General features: G+C 42.9%; 1 protein-coding gene across 1 annotated transcript in view; it reads right to left on the minus strand.

Annotated features, from left to right (window-relative positions):
- Nucleotides 1–17,397, minus strand: part of VPS13B (vacuolar protein sorting 13 homolog B) — an 816,084-nt gene that overhangs the window by 29,906 nt on the left and 768,781 nt on the right. Inside the window, exons 52-54 of the mRNA XM_024756522.1 lie at nucleotides 16,004–16,287; nucleotides 12,347–12,474; nucleotides 11,950–12,149 (exon numbers count right to left, since the gene is read on the minus strand). Of these exons, the coding sequence (XP_024612290.1) occupies nucleotides 11,950–12,149; nucleotides 12,347–12,474; nucleotides 16,004–16,287 (612 nt within the window). The remainder of the gene's footprint in view (nucleotides 1–11,949; nucleotides 12,150–12,346; nucleotides 12,475–16,003; nucleotides 16,288–17,397) is intronic.

Below are 17,397 nucleotides of genomic sequence, written 5' to 3' on the forward strand. Positions count from 1 at the left end.
ATGGATGTATTTCCCAAATGGACTGTTTTGCAAAAATATCTGTTTCAAAAGACTCTGTATCCTGAGTTTGCCCTTTTTTGTTCCAAGATAAAAACTGAACTTGACTATGATAAAAGGTGGAATGCAGCCAACCTAAAAAATGGCTCAGCTCACGAATCTAAAACAAACAGATATTCTCTGAGAGACAGTCACATTTATAAAAGCTATTATTTTGTATGATATGTAAAGTAAGTCAACTGCTTTCTTCCAGGCTTACAGACATGGGATTATTCATTTGACACAAACCTTTTTAAGGTCCTGTGCTCCCATGTGTATTCCTTCCTCTCAAGGACTGTCCATAACTTCAGGGCATACCCCAGGGTTTTAGCAGAGAGTGTTAGAAACCAGAACTACTACCCCTCAAAGAAGGGAAGGAGGGGATCAGAAGAGGAAAGTACTTATTGCTCTGCTCATTCTGAAAGCAATCGGCAGGCGTTTTGAAGTGAGGATATGTGTACTTCCTAAGATAAGGTTCAGGCAAGCTGATGGTTTCTGTTAACTGCCCAGGGAACTCTGAAAGTAAGCAAATTAACCTAAACCTTTAAGGTACGCCTTCCAGCCAAAAACCTGGACCCTGGACAGAAATATTGCTGGGTGTCCCTTTTACTCATCACTAGAACGGAAGAAACACAGACTTTAATTCTTGTAGCTTACTCTTGTCTCCTTTCACATGTAGAGAAATAACCTGCAACGCCAAGCATTTTGTACAATGTGAGCTCTAGGGATTAGAGAGTTGGGAACCCAAGTGCCAGAGGAATTAGTGCCAGGTCCCCCAGAAATTAAAATAAATTCTTGTTTTGGTCTAATGGTTTGATCATTTAATCATTCAATCAATTATTGGATATTTAAGGTGAGCCTAAAGGAGCTCCTCACTGCGGTAGGCACTGAGAAGAAATCATGCCCTCAAGTTGCTCCCAGCCTCGGTGGTGAAAAAGCCAAGTACACAAATAATGAGATAAGAGCTAAAAGTTCCAAGGCAGAGATGTATAAAATGTTTCTCCCTCTCAGGGTGTTAACCATCATGGTCTCTGTAGAAGTTCATGAGGGCAACAGTTTTGTGTCCATTTCCTTCAAGAAGGAGCATGATAAGGCTTGCTTTTTGGGGTTTGCCCTCTTGCCAACCATGTAAGAGAGCCTGGTTTAGCCTCCCTATGGAGGAAAGACCACGTGGTAAGAGAGCTGCCCAGACTTCCCAGCTGAACTCATCCATAACCAACCCTCTACCTGAATGCAGCTGCATGAGTGATCCCAGGCTCACGCAGAAAAATCACCCAACCAAACCCTCTGAAGCACCGTTGCTGCAAGCCTCTAGGTTTGGGGGTGGTGTGCTACAATAAGCCAGACAGAAGATGATGGGGCCTCTGTCAACCCGGGTCCCTGAGTGCCCATGTAGAACAGAGCCCCTGATGACAAACCCTGGGATGTAGCATGAGCAAGAAGTAAACAGGACTGTGTAATGTAGCCTAGACTAATGGATGGAGATGTTGGTAATAGAAATAGGGTTCCAGCAAAAACCTAAAATCTGAGTCCTTGGCTTAAGGGTAGGCAGTAGGAATTGATATTGAAAGCTACGAGAATGGGAATTCATGTTACAAAGTGGCAAGACACTTAGTAAAACTTGTCTGAGATTACTTGGGAGGTAGATTATAAACCTAATAGATTTGTAGCTCTAGAAGATGAGGTTTGAAAACAAAACATAAGTAGTGAGTGCTGGCTGCTGCTGGCTATGTCTGGCAATGTGTTTCACTATGAAGAAGTGATGAGCTCAGGAAAGAACTGGCCAGTTTGCAAATAGAAATTCAAGAGAATAAAGAGATTCCAGAAATTCAGGGCTTTGCAAAGTCAGTAATGCTTTTAACCTCAAACGGTAAGAGATAAAACTTGATCTTTGAACATGAAGGCAGATTAATACTCACTTAGGGCTATGTATAGCCATCAGAACTCACTGTTAAAACGTCTTAATTGTTAAAGTGACTCAGAAAAAAGTTTTAGATGAATAGTTTAACTTTGCCACAGAAGCTCTCCTAAATCTAAAGAGAGGTAAGGAAGCAAGACGGTACAGAAATATGTCTTTAAAAGGACCAAGGATGTGGTTATTAGCACATGGAATTCTCTGGAATCAAACAGCTAAGCAGTCTACTGAGTTTCTGAGAAATTACTACTGCCTAATAAACTCATGAACCTAGACTAAAAGAGTCTGTGATTGATTATTCGAGACTCAGTACAACTTCAGATGTTGGTCAAGGAGGATCTCTGAGGGCAGATCCAGGGACCGGAAGAACAATGGCAAAAGAGCTCTCCCATGAGCAGAGATAGGGCCTGAAGACTATTCCTTGTTTCCAAGGAATAAAACCCCACACAATATGTGCTCAGAAAAATTTCAGATGTGTTGTGGGTGAGAGGCTGTGTATGTGTCTCATTCTCCCTCTTTCCAGCTTGCAGGAGTTATTACTGTTATCCTGTCCTGTGTTTCGGCGGGGAGAGGGGAGCCGATGAGTTCATACATCTCTAGATGAAAAGGAGCCACATCCAGGCTAAGAGGGCATCACTCAGAAGTACTGCATTCCAGTGGGATGTGGTGACTGGTTAGAATCTTGGGGAGGAGGGGGTGGAGAGGGGAAGAATGAATTAAGAGACTGATTTTTTTAAAATAAAAAGCCAAGGGGTTGGGGCTTCCCTGGTGGCGCACTGGTTAAGAGTCCGCCTGCCGATGCAGGGGACACGGGTTCATGCCCCGGTCCGGGAAGATCCCACATGCCGCGGAGCGGCTGGGCCCGTGAGCCATGGCCGCTGAGCCTGCGCGTCCGGAGCCTGTGCTCCGCAACGGGAGAGGCCACAACAGTGAGAGGCCCGCGTACCGCAAAAAAAAAAAAAAAAAAGCCAAGGGGATTTTTCTCTTTTTTTGTGAGTTGTTTATTATTGCAGAATAAGCTAGTCAGTCCTGATCGATGCTGTCATTTAGTTATTTTTTACTTTCTTCACTTCACATTGGTAGTATGGGTATGTGTGTGGAAGGCTATAGGCAACATATAGTAAGAGACTTGCTGCTTTAACCACAAAACATTTGGGGAATACTCCATGTTCTGTCATTTGTGTCTGTGTTAGAGCACTTAGATCAGTAAGACTTTCTCTTACACACTGTGGCTATAAGAAAACCACTGAGGCCTAGGTCCTGCCTCCCAGTTAGTACATTATCTTTTACTACAATTACAAATAAGGAACAGTGTAACGTATCTTGTGCTTTCTACATATTCAGTTATCTTTATTAAAATGATTATTTACTATATTTTTATCCAACAAACAATATTTTAAAAAATTACCCCAGTTTAATTTTACTGAGTAATTAAGTTACAAGGTGACGCCTAGGAAATAACTGAAAGTATTCTTGGAAGTCTACCTCTCTTCCTTTCTCTCCCATTCTTTCTCTCTTTTTTATCCTGATAGACTATATGGAATAATCCAGGGTTAATCAAGAGGCAGTTACAAAGCATCCAGCACTGCAGCTCAGTTACATAACGGGTATCCCTGTTATTAAAAGTCCTTAAGCCACCCCCTCCTCCAATTTGTACTAATTCTCTCCATAACTGGGCTCAATTCCCATCACAGCACACTTGCTGGACTTCATCCCTCTTCAGTTGTCTTTCTTCTACCTGATTCATTTTGCTCCCACCTCACATTTGCACTTCCTTTCTGATAGTTAATTTTGTGTCAACTTGACTCTGGCCGTCGGGTGCCCAGATTAAAACATGATTTCTGGATGTGCTGGTGAGAGCGTTTCCAGAGGAGATTAGCATTTGAATCAGTGGATTCAGCAGACTGCCCTCCCCAGTGTAGGTGAGCATCATCCAATCCACTGAATAGAACAAAATGTGGAGGAAGAAAGAATTTGCCCCTTTTTTCCTGCCTCACTGTTTGAGCTGGAACATTTCATTTCATCTTCTCCTGCCCTTGGACTGGAATTTACACCATGGCTTTCCTGGGTCTCCAGCTTGTCTATGACAGATTGTGGGATGTCTCAGCCTCCACAAATAGATCTGAAGATGTGGTAATCAGGCATTGCATTTGTTCTGCTGACTTTTGGCAAAAATCTATAAAACAATTCACCCTCTATTTTGGGAAGGAAAAAATATACTTATATCCCCAGATCAAATAGTTTGTAAAAGAATATCTTAGGAAGGAAAATCATAGTATGGAAGACTTCAAGATTTAGACTTTGAAGGGAAGAAGAGATTTCCCCATATGCTACGGGATTGAATGCTAACCTGCAGGGGGAATAAGGCAGTAAGATGTAGCCTGCTTGGCTGCAGGTAGTGGTTTGTCTTAAGCAGTCTAGTGGACTGAAGAGGCTTTTCTGCACTGGACTCTGTGTCTTAGTAATCACTCTGGTGGTAGCTGTGGAGACAGATTTGCGGATAGGAAGGCTGACAACAGAGAGACCCTTTAAGGGGTTATTGTTAAAATCTGGGAGAGAGATGATGAATAAAAGGCCTGAAGTAGACCCTGGTCACAGAGAGAAGGGGCAGATACAGAGACACTTCTGTGGAATTTCTGCCAGAACTTTGTGACTTACTGGAAGAATGGGGGAAGAGAGGGAAAGGAAGGTACTGGGATGCTGCAGAAAAAGACAGGCTTGGAAGCTAGACAGTCCTGGGATTGAATCCCAGGTCCACTTGCCCTGTGCAAGTTAACCTCTCTGAGCTTCAGGTACCATCTACCTGTAAGAGATGCGATGCAGACTAATGACAATGTTTGTGTAAAGTGCTTGACATAAAGCAGGCATTCAGTACAACTTTATATCAATATTATCTAAGGTTTTTTTTTTTTTTTTTTTGCATTCCGTTGGCCTCTCACTGTTGTGGCCTCTCCCGTTGCGGAGCACAGGCTCCGGACGCGCAGGCTCAGCGGCCATGGCTCACGGGCCCAGCCACTCCGCGGCACGTGGGATCCTCCCTGACCGGGGCACGAACCCGTGTCCCCTGCATCGGCAGGCGGACTCTCAACCACTGCGCCACCAGGGAAGCCCTATCTAAGGTTTTTATACTGGAAAAATGGTGGTGATATTAACTGAAGCAGAGACTCTAGGAGAAGCTGGCTCAGGGGATGGAAAATGATCCCATTGGTTTCAGATGACGCTGGTTTGAGGCGACTGCAGGTCTTTCAGGCAGAGATGTCTGGTGGGTGGCCAGAAACACAGAGCTGGAGCTCGGGAGGGATGTGGGTGTCTGAGACAGGTACCTGGGAGTGACTGGGTGACACACATGGTAGCTGAAGCTCGGAGATGAATTAGATCTCCCAGAGAGGAAAAGAAGTGGGCGGGGGGGGAATTTCTAAGGTAGGAACGACTGGATAAGGATGAGAAGAAAATAACAGATATTCTGGGTGTAATTCTTCCTTCTGTATACTTACTGAAAAATATTTTAGGGAAATCCCTACTCCCGAGTATCTTGGGAAGCAATGGTGACTCAACCAGAACAAACTGTAAACACATAGGAGACTCTCAACCAAGATACTTGGCAGATGTTACAATTGGGTGTCAACTTGCTGATATCTCTTCTGGCCCTGATGTGGGGGGGTGAGGGAGGCGACTGAAGTAAGCAAGAAGCCAAAACATCTGCACTACACATTTTATAAGGCAGATTCTCACTTGGATCGACAACTTCTTCTCTATGTAAACATTTTGGGATGGATGCTAATGATATCTCTGAAAATGACTACATGCCCTTTAAGCATTCGTGCTCAGGGTTACCCCTGTCTGATCTGCACCAAATGGACTGATTACGCATTTGAGTTCTGGCTCATCAAGGCATTTACCAAAGTGTCTCATGATATTCTTGCAAGCAAGATAAGAAATATCTTATACAGTATAGTTTAAAAGTGCTTTTAGACACATTTTCTTATTTAAGAAATGTGGGCTAAATGACAGTACAGTTTGGTGTGTTAGTGGCTGATTGAACCTATGCATTAGGGAAGTGTCTGGGGACTCACTGCAGCATGTTGACCTTGGACTTGTCCCGTTCAACATGTTTATTAATGACTTGGATGAACATGTAGAATGCATGCTCACCACATCTATAGATGACATAAAGCTACTAGGGATACTTAAATATGTTGGATGACAGCATCACAATTTTTTTAAAGTGATTTCAACAAGTGGATTAGGCCAATAGCAACAAGATTTAATTTACCGGGGGTAAATGTTAAGTCCTGTCATTGGGTTAAAAAAGTCAACTGTACAGCAAGTCACATGATAAAGATCTGGGGGATGTGGCTGACCACGAGTTCAATAATAACAAACAGTCTGAACTCGTTAATAAAAAGCTAACTCAATCTTCTAATTTATTAATGGAAGCATAGGGAGGTAATAGCTGGTTAGACCACATTTGGAATAGTATGTATAACTCTGGCTGCCAGGTTTTTAAAAGAGAACATGACACACTAGTGTGTTCAGGCAGGGTAACTGTGGTGATGGGTCTGGAAATCATACTTGCTGAAGGAATGATTCAAGGAACCAGAAACGTTTGGCCTAGATAAGGGAACGGTTAGAGAAGATGTTGAAGCTGCCTTCAAATGACTGTAGTGTTGCTCTATTAAAGGGGAAGTAAGTACTCTGTGGTGCCTCAGCAGGTTAAACAGGATGGATGAACAGATCCTACAGAGGGATAGTTTTCAGCTTGACATAAGCAGAAACTTTCTCATAGTCACTGCTGGAATAAGCCATGACTATGACACTCGGAATCTTCTAGGGTGGGATGTCATGGAAGGGACTCTCGCTCTAGGTGAAAGGGGAAAGTAGAAAACCTCTTCTAACCTGTGCTTTCATCGACTTTCAGGTGGAAATGTCTGTAGCCAGGGCAGGACTCCAAAGAACAGACAGTGCTCTTAGCTTGGTATAGGAAAAACGAGACTGGGCCACATGTGAGCAGACCCAGGTTCCAGCCTGATGCTGCTTAATTATAAACCATCTAGTGGATTACTTTTTAAGCCTCAATCCTCTCATCAGTAACATAAACATCAAAATTACTGCCCCGACTATCTTAGAGTTTTTGCAGTGATCAAAGCCTCTATCTTAGGGCTTACTACACTCGACTGCATTTATTTAGCTATGCAGGTGCCTTGAAGGTGGGAATTATACATTATTCAGGGAGAAGGGTTTGGCCCTTGATAGGTCCTCAGTAAAAGTTGGTTGAATAAATGAATGAAAGAACGGAGACTGGATGTGAAAGCACTTTGTAAATGGTACAGAGCTTATAGGAGAAGAAAACAGCAATGATGCTGACCCCACTAAACACTTCTGTTAAGAGTCAAAGATCATGAGGACTTCCCTGGTGGTGCAGTGGTTAAGAATCCGCCTGCCAATGCAGGGGTCACGGGTTCGAGCCCTGGTCAGGGAAGATCCCACATGCCGAGGAGCAACTAAGCCCGTGTGCCACAACTACTGAGCCTGTGCTCTAGAGCCTGTGAGCCACAACTGCTGAGCCCATGTGCCACAACTACTGAAGCCCGCGCACCTAGAGTTCGTGCTCCACAACAAGAGAAGCCACCACAATGAGAAGCCCACGCACCGCAACGAAGAGTAGCCCCCGCTCGCCACAACTAGAGAAAGCCCGCGCACAGCAATGAGGACCCAACACAGCCAAAAATAAAATAAATTAAAAAAAAAAAAGAGCCAAAGATCATGAGAATTTACTGTATCTTTGTAGAAGAGAATTCACCTGCAAAGAGATAATTTTAATCTGCCTTTTGGGGTTCAAACTGCTCGTTCTTCTTTGGTTCAGAAATTGCTTTTCGTAAACAATTCAATCACTTCCCGTGGCTTTTAAGATAAAACCCCAAATCCTTGATTGGAGTTACAGCATCTTGCCAGGTTTGGTCTTGAATTGCCTCACTAGCCTCCTCTCTCACCCCCTTTTCCTTCATCTGGCACTAGGGCCACACTGGCATTTAGATCCCTGAAAGGCCGATGCTCCCTCTCTGAGCACCAAAGCTTTGAACACATTGTTCTTTCTGCCAAGAAAAATCTCCCATTCTCTCGTCTAATACTTGATACCTGTTCCTCCTTTAAGGCACAGATGCCAGGTCTCTTACCCACTGACACTCTCCTTGGCCTCTCAAATTAGTCTGCTGTATAACAGCACACCTGTACCCGCCTCTCCTGCAGAGCTGTTACCAGAGTTCTCAACAGTACGACGACCCATGGGATTACTTGCTTATCATCTATCTCCTCCACACATGGTCTCCTTGAGGGAAAGGGCTGTGTTCCATGTTTGTTCACTGGATTTTATGTAGTCCCAGCGCCAGGTTATAATGTCTGGCGCATATTTAATCTCGAGAAGTCCTGTGGATTGAACGACTGAAGCAATGTTTCTCAATGTCTATATTAGTAAGAAAGTAACTACTATGTTTTCTGTGTACCTTTTTTTGTTTTGAATTTTTCCAAAGAAGGTTGCCTAACTGACGAAAATAAGGTTTTGAGCTATCAGCAGTTGAAATCCCCTACACTGTGACAGGATTCTAAAGTATCTCCCTGATAGGATCAAAATTAGGACTTAAAATTATCAACATAAGCTTATTTTTCGTGCTTTCACTTACTTATTGAGAATCTGAAGATTTTTCCTCCCTGAAGTCAGGCTCCCACCCACTGTCATTAGGGATAAGAGCACCAGTTGCCACTGCGGGGCCTCTGGCTGAGATGTCTTCTAACCAGGTGTGAGCCAGGGACACAGCCCCAGAAAACCCACCCCCATCAGGATTTTGTGGCCGACACGCTCTCAGGTCTTCTAGTTAACTCTTGATCCAAAGAATACTTCTTTGTGTAACCATAAAGTTACTGTCTGCATATTCCTTCTCATATTCCATGTCAAAATTATACAACATGACACGGTCTTATTTACATGACCAAGGCAGGGGCATCTCTATGACTGACAAAAGCTAAAGGAGTCTTCTTCCTTGGGGCATAATGGAGATTTTATGGTGTTTTAATTCTGCTTTTTTTTTTTTTTTTTATTAATTCTGCTTTTTTTAGGTCAGCTTTGAAATTCACATCACGTGCCTGTGACCCAGGGCTGAGGAAAGGCTCCTGGAAGACAAGCTCCCTCCTACAGAAGGGCTGCTTCCTTTCATCAGAGGACACAGCTCCCCAAGCTCCCCAGTGATTTATATGCCCTGGTGTGTTACTGAGGAGATGCCAGTGAGGGCCTGAAACAAATCTTCCTCCAGAATAGGAAGTAAACCGTGGTCTGTGGGACATATGGCACACAGCTCCTCAAAGATTAATGGGAACATGAGACTTTGCTGGGTCCTAGGACCAGGGATGATAAGGGTGTTGGAAACAGTACCTCCTCTCAGCTTTGAAGTGTCCCTGACTACAAAGGTTTGAGGAAATTTAGAGTGAACAGGAATCCCCAAAATAAGGTTTGGCAGGCAGAATGCCTATTGTAAAGAATTCCCTAGACATATATAAGCAAGGTTTCAAACATCTTCAAACCGATGCAGGGGAGTTCAGGGACCCTTGAGAAGCTGGTGATACTTATTTTGTAAATTACTGAGACGGGGAACGTCTTCTGAGGCTGCGCAGACCCAGCAGATTTTCGCTGTTCATCACATGAGCACTGCGGATGGAGATCACACCCCTCAGTAGTTTGGGGAACCACAAATGCAGGTCTCCCAGGTGAGCGGGGCCCCTTTTGCACCTGTCCCCGGCCATGTCCTTCACCTGTTTCCACAGCTACACTCTCCCCAGGCCCCCACCCGTTTCCCTCTGTCTCTCAGCAGATGTTTCATTCCACACTTCATAATAAACTTAAGGCCAGTGGGTATCACTTCACTCCATTTCCCAGTCCATCCCTCCTGAGATCTCTACCTACACCTGTGCCCATCCCCAACTCTTTTCTGCCAACAGAGAAGAGGGTGTGGCTCTTCTGTTCAAGTAGAATTACACTCCCCATGCTTTGGACTTGTCTCTCTGGCAATTCCTCGCTCCTGTTTTCATGTCTCCTCGACTGACTCCTTTCCCACGGCATATAAAGGGCTTCCTCCCCACTGATCTCATCTGCTTCATGGCCACGCTTCTTGAAAGAACACTTCTCACCGTCCCTGCACTCCCTCACTTCCACTCCCTCTGAACCTGTAACTTTCAGTGGCTACCCTGCTTGCCCTCTTCCCACCATCTGCCATCCTGTAAACTCTCTCTCTCAGGGGCTTTCCTGTTTCTGCCCAGGTTCTCGCCCAGCCACTCTCCTGATCCTTCTCAGTCTGTTGCTGCATGACACTCACATGTTGGAGCTTCCCAAGGTTAGGCCTGGGACCCTCTTCTCCTCCCTTATAAGACCTCTCTTGGTAACCTCATCTTCTCTTTCATTCATTCATTCATTCATTTTTCTGTATGATATGTATTCAGATCTCATTGTGTTGGCAGGCATTCTGCTGTAGGCTGTGGATGAATAAGGCAGGTGTCTGACTGCCAGGAATCTTGACTTGGTAGGAAATCATTTACAGAAGTGAATGCAATTAAATGTTACAAATGTTGTGTGAGTATGTAGAGGGTCCCAGGGGGGTGGGCAGGAGACTTCACAGGGGTGTAGGGAGAGAATCCCTTGAGAGATGAGAAAGAATGTGCCACCAGGACTGGGGAAGAGGGCAGTTAAGGAATTCCAGGTAAGGAAGTAGCATTCATAGCACATGCTGTGCAGTCAGGCAGGTCTGGATAAAATCCCAGTCCCTTCCCTTGTAACACATGGGAATTAGGCCATGTTCCTTCTGGAGATCTCAGTTTTCACTTCTGTAACATGGAGGTGACAGTCCCTATCTCGTATGGCTGCTGCAAAGGTTAAGTAAGAATGAATGTAAAGTGCTTAGCACAATGCCTAGCATACATTAAGCACTTATTAAATGATAACCATTATTATCACTGTAAGTACATTTATAACTTTAACATGTGTGCCGTAACCATTACAGTAGGACCTACTTCATAAGCCAGTCGTGAAGATCAAATGGACTAATACATGTGAAAGGACTTTTAAAAAGTTCAGCACATTATTGAGCCATAAAAAGGAATGAAGTTCTGACACATGCTACAACATGCATGAACCTTGAAAACATTATGCGAAGTGAAATAAGCCAGACACAAAAGGACAAATGTTGTATGATTCCACTTACGTGAGATGCCTGGAGTAGGCAGATTCAGAGACAGAAAGTACATTAGAGATCACCAGGAGTTGGGGAGAGGGGAGAATGGGGAGTTATGGGTTTAGAGTATCTGTTCAGGATGACAAAACATTTCTGGAAATAGATAGTGGTTATGGTTTTACAACATTGTGAATGTATTTAATGCCACCGAATTGTACTGAAAATGGCAAATTTTAAGTAGAGCAGAAAGGAAATGCTAGGTTCCTGTGCCATTTTCAAGAAAAATATTATCACTAACATCCAGAGGAAGACAGAGACAAATCAGGACATCTGAACTGTTCAGGTTTTTAAAACTGTGCTTATATTTGCAAAGTTTCACGCACTACTAGGATTAATATGTATATTTTACACTTAGCAAATTTTCAGAAGAGGTGATTAATCTAGGGTTGACAATATAATTGTCCTAAGATCTGGAGAGTTAGATTATCTTCCATGTAAAGAAGGTTAACAATTTTATTTCATTTTTGACCTGGATTTAGACCCAAGATGGGCTTGCTTAACTGGTGCTCCCCTCTCATAAACAGTTGCAAAGTACGCTTTGAGATACATACTTGGGTTTGAGAATTTATAGCCCACTGAAGATGTAAAAGTGGATACACATGTGCCCTCACACAGAGACAAGACATTCAGCATTTAGAAAACTATGTTTAGAAACAGACAACCACCAAAACCTTAAAAAGGGACTGTTTCTTTGGGCTGTGGCAGGAACCCTCGCGGCTCACTGACCTGTGTTCCCTGATTGTTGATGTCGATGGCGTCGCTCCACTCACTCGTCGTTTCCTCCAGCAGTTCTACTCTCAAAAGGAGGCTAGGGAGTAAGTCTCTGGTCCTGCAGTCTGGATAACTGGAAAGCTGATGATACAGCTCATGATGAATTGAGCACTCAGGAGGAATTCTTCTGCAATAAACCTCACACTTTGGAGTATCTAAAATTGAAAAAAGAAAGGCATATGCAGACTTAGGCCTTGAGGAAAAAGACTTGGGGATACTAAACGTAATGGGGCAAGAGAAACTTCTCAGAGAAGCTCACTTTTATTTAAGGGTCACAGGTAACTACGAAGTCAAAAACCTCCAGAAAGAATATAGGTTTTGTATTATTTAAATTCAATACTATAACATATACCTTTAGTATTTTCCTTTATAAGTACTGTTACTGGACATCTGTTGTGGAAAATTATTCGAGGACTAGGGTCTTCTGAGAGGGTTAAATAAGTCACTCCAAAGTGCTCTTGATATGTCAGTGCTATAGCCCTAGAACAGAATCAAAGGATAGAAATGGTTTAGAAAAAAATGCATGCTTTCTCTCCTGATACATGTTTATTTGGATTTGCAATATTCAGAACCTCTATAACACCTCCTCTCTTATACATCAGAGGAAATGTTTTCCAGAGAATGGATGGTCATCCACTTATCTATCACCTGCCAAACACTAATGATAGGTTTACTAATTTTTTCTGACAGTAGTAAACATTTTTGTCATAAAATATTCAAAAAAATGTGAAAGATCATATACACACTACTATATTTAAAACAGATAACCAACAAAGACCTACTGTACAGCACAGGGAACTCTGCTCAATTCTGCAACAACCTAAATGGGAAAAGAATTTGAAAAAGAATATGTATAACTGAATCACTTTGCTGTACACCTGAAACTAACACAACATTGTTAATCAACTATACTCCAATATAAAATAAAAATTAAAAAAATAAAATTAAGTTAAAAATATAAATAAAATAAAACCCCCATAACTCCTACCACTCGGAGAGAATTACAGATATCCTTGTGCTAGCTTTTCCTCCTCAAAAGTGCTTGGTAAATTTTGGCAAAGGAGGAGTTGATGTGCTTCTAGAAGGACGACTAGAGAATCTGGGTACTTGCTCTTTTTTAATTCTAAAGGTAGGTATGCTCAATCTGTTTGTTGTCAATTTTTGCCAATCATCATGCTTTACAGGATCTCCATTTTGACTACGAAGAGCAAAGCTGTATTTACTATTTGGCCTCAGAGAAACTGCCGTGTGGCCGTAGGCTGACCTCTACAATGGACAGAGAGAAAGGCTCCAATTTAGACCTAGAGACTACCAAAAGTATTTCATAACAAAGCAGGAAAAAAAATCTCTCTGAAGCTTAAATTCTGTGGACCGATTGTTGAAATTAATCAAAGAAATCAGATATTTGCCAAATGTGGCCCTCAGTTTCCACTTATTATATGACACACTAAAGAATTTCCCATTCATTACCTATTCTGCTCGCCAGTGTGAGTTCTTCCCAAAGCCTGTATATTTGTCTGAAATGTCAAGGTGAACTGTCGATTGGTATTTGGGGAAATCATATAAATAACTAACTAACACCATGACATGTGCACTGCTGGACTGGGGGGAGGAGAGGAGATGGAACGCTCTCTGAGCGTCAGTCGTCTCTGCATTAGCACCGAAGTCCTTCTCCCAGCCTACCTGTGGAAGAGCTGGGCGAGCCAGCCACAGAGAATGCTCTGCCGATAGCCAAGAGCTGGGACCAAGACTGAAATATGGCACTTCCAATGTAATATCTAGCTTAATATGTACAGATAAAGATTTAAATTATATTAATAAAATCTTAGAATTTTAAACTTAATTTCTAAGTGTTTTATTTTACATTTTGTCTCAGTTTTAAAAATAAGTTTTGTTTTCTATACATAGGTTCACATTGCTTTCAAAAATACTTCCTTATTAAACTTACCACACTTAATTGATGGAAATGTTCTATATGTTGATTGTATCAATGCCAATATCCCAGTTGTGATATTATAGTTGAGTTTTGCAAGATAGGGGAACTGGGTAAGGGATACATGGGACCTCTCTGTATTATTTCCTATATCTGTATGTGAATCTACGATTATCTCAAAATAACACTTACTAGAGAATGGACTTGAGGATATGGGGAGGGAGAAGGGTAAGCTGGGACGAAGTGAGAGAGTGGCATGGACACATATACACTACCAAATGTAGAATAGATGGCTCGTGGGAAGCAGCCGCATAGCACAGGGAGATCAGCTCAGTGCTTTGTGACCACCTAGAGGGGTGGGATAGGGAGGGTGGGAGGGAGGGAGATGCAAGAGGGAAGAGATATGGGAACATATGTATATGTATAACTGATTCACTTTGTTATAAAGCAGAAACTAACACACCACTGAAAAGCAATTATACTCCAATAAAGATGTTAAAAAAATTTTTTTTGAAGTATGGTTGATTTACAATATTGTGTAAGTTTCAGGTGTACAGCACAGCAATTCAGTTATATACATATATTCTTTTCAGATTCTTTTCCCTTATAGGTTATTACGTAACGGTGAGTATAGTTCCCTGTGCTATACAGTAGGTTCTTGTTGGTTATCTATTTTATACATAGTAGCGTGCATATGTTAATTCCCAGCCTCCTAATTTATCCCTCCCCCCACCCCGCTTTGGAAACAATAAGTTTTTTTAAATAAATTTATTTATTTATTATTTATTGCTGGCTGCATTGGGTCTTCGTTGCTGCACACGGGCCTTCTCTAGTTGCAGCAAGCGGGGGCTACTCTTCTTTGCGGTGCACGGGCTTCTCATTACGGTGGCTTCTCTTGTTCCGGAGCACAGGCTCTAGGTGCGCGGGCTTCAGTAGCTGTGGCACACGGGCTCAGTAGTTGTGGCTCACGGGCTCTAGAGCGCAGGCTCAGTCGTTGTGGTGCACGGGCTTAGTTGCTCCGTGGCATGTGGGATCTTTCCGAACCAGGGCTCGAACCCGCGTCCCCTGCATTGGCAGGCGGATTCTTAACCACTGCGCCGAAGTCCCAAGTTTGTTTTAATTAAAAATAAAAAAACTCACCACACTTAACTTCTCCAACCAGAACATAAGGACAAATATTCCTCTCGAGTTAGGGGTGAAAAGTGTTTATAAAATCATGGATGTTTGTGAGTGTTGTGAGAGAAGAAGGGATGTGTGTAGGGAACAGAGCCTTACTATTAAGGATAACTCGAGTCAGGAAGTTATCTTTTAAAATATTACTACTAGAAATCTCTATATACATCAAAGTTAAGATGGCTAAAATCTCAAATAAAGTCTATAAATTCATAATCACGAAAAAAGGTACCTCTCATAAGGTTACAATATGTTTTCTTTTGTACTTTTTATATATACCATAAATAAGTTATTCCTGACAGCTACAGAAAGGACATATTGCATGCAAAACGACCGCAAAATAAAAGTCCGGTATGAACAAACCATTACATGTCTCTGGCTTGATTCTGTGGTTGCTATTTGCATAATTGGTAATTGGTAATTGGAGTAACTTGCGTGCAGGAACAACCACAGAACAGAGTCTTCTGTGACTTGTGTTTATCTAAGTTATCTCTCTTAATGACTTGAGAAAAATTCCATTTTGAAGTAAAAGTAAAATATGGGAAAAGAAAAGGTTTTCCAACTTGACTCTCTCATATTTTAACCCTTATTTCTTATCACTTGACAGAGGCTAAGAAGCCATAAAAGAAGGTGATCTTTCATTATGATAGATTTCTGCTATTCTACGGTACAAACATCACATTTCCCCCTAGTAGAAGCTGCATAAGGGAGAAATCTCATCAGTAGTACACTGGGACAACCCATGTGTGATCACAACATTTGCCCAGTTGTATACAAAATCTAGAAGCCATGAAAAATAAAAGCAAAACCTAATTTTACGTGTGGTGAGCACTGCAAATATTCTCCTATTTCTCCCGGCACCTGGATGAAGCAAAGAAGGGCATTCACATAAATGTAAAATACCTGGTACAGAATCCATTTTCCCTATAGTTCCCGAAGGGCACTGACACACTCTGTCTGGGAAACTCTTGTCTAACTAGAGCTGGCAGGCTCCAGCACTGTGACCTGTCGGCAACTGCGGCAGGAGAGAAGGCCAGCAAGATCTGTTTCTGAAGCAGGGATGCATCCAGCGCTGACTGACTGATATCAGGCATTAAGTCCCAGCAAGGAAGGGAGCTGGATTTCACAGCAGGCTGCTCGCCACCTGGGCAAATGCTGAAAGTAGCACTGTCTGGAACATGAAAATACTGAAGAAAGAAAAGACAATGCAGAGAGAGCACAGTTACTACAGTCATACAGAGAAGTTACACTTTTTAAAGCACAGCTTCTGAGAAACCATAACATATATTCTCAGGAGGTGGCCAGGTGGGGGACATGGGAATATTAGAAATCCTGTTCCCATGAGAAAGCTCTAATGAGACAATTACGAGGAGCAGGAAGAACAGGGTCGGCTTTTCTAGGCATAATGAAACATGATAAAACTGGTGTGACTTCAAAGGTGATGCAAAGTTCTCAATACCCCCAGGTACTGCAAAGAAAAGCCATGCCATGTGGTAGAAGCGTTGTTTGTTGGGAGGGAGTCCTCCTAGAGAGGTGTGGCTGGACTGAAAGGGTGGCACCCCGGGGGGACCTTGGGCAGAAGAGATCTGAATGAGATACAGAAGGGTAAACTGGGGGCTCAGAAGACAAATTTTTTTGAAGGCTCATCCTGAGGGAGCAGGAAACTCTGATCTCCAACCCTCTGTTGGAATTCCACATGGTTTCTGGCACATTAGAGAGTCTCAGGATTGTAGACATAAAAAGGGCCTTTAGAGATAATTTATTTGGCCCTCCTCTTTCACAGCCGAGGAAGCTGCTTCCCAGAGTGCAGATGATTTGTCCAGCATCACAAAGCCAGTGTGTGGCAAAGCCTAGCCAGCAGCCAGGCTTCCTCCTTCGCCCTTGGCTGTTTCTCCCACTGTCCCAGACAGTCTCCCTGAGAGGGTAGGGATTACCATGTCTTTAAACAATTCCCACACCTGCCCGAAGCAGGGTCGGGGTTGAAAAAGGGGGCCCCCTCAGCTGCAGAAAGGATGGGGGCCTTCCCCTTCTCTCAAGGAGCCCATTGTGATGCTGGCGTTGAGGTGACTGCTGGCAATTCTTTCCTGAGTGCCCAGCCTTTTTACTCATATTACCTCATTTAACCCTCACCCAAAACCTGCAAGGAATGCAAAATTATACCCCTCTTCAGATGAGGAAGTGTCAGTGTCGAAAACCCTGACCCAATGCCTCAGGAAGCCCTAGGGTGGGGAGAAGCAGGAAAATTATCAGGGCTCATGCTGGATCTTCCTCGCCTACAATGCAATTACTATTGACCT

The sequence above is a fragment of the Neophocaena asiaeorientalis genome, unplaced genomic scaffold (genome assembly GCF_003031525.2).
Source record: "Neophocaena asiaeorientalis asiaeorientalis breed wild unplaced genomic scaffold, Neophocaena_asiaeorientalis_V1.1 scaffold29, whole genome shotgun sequence".
Taxonomy (NCBI): domain Eukaryota; kingdom Metazoa; phylum Chordata; class Mammalia; order Artiodactyla; family Phocoenidae; genus Neophocaena; species Neophocaena asiaeorientalis.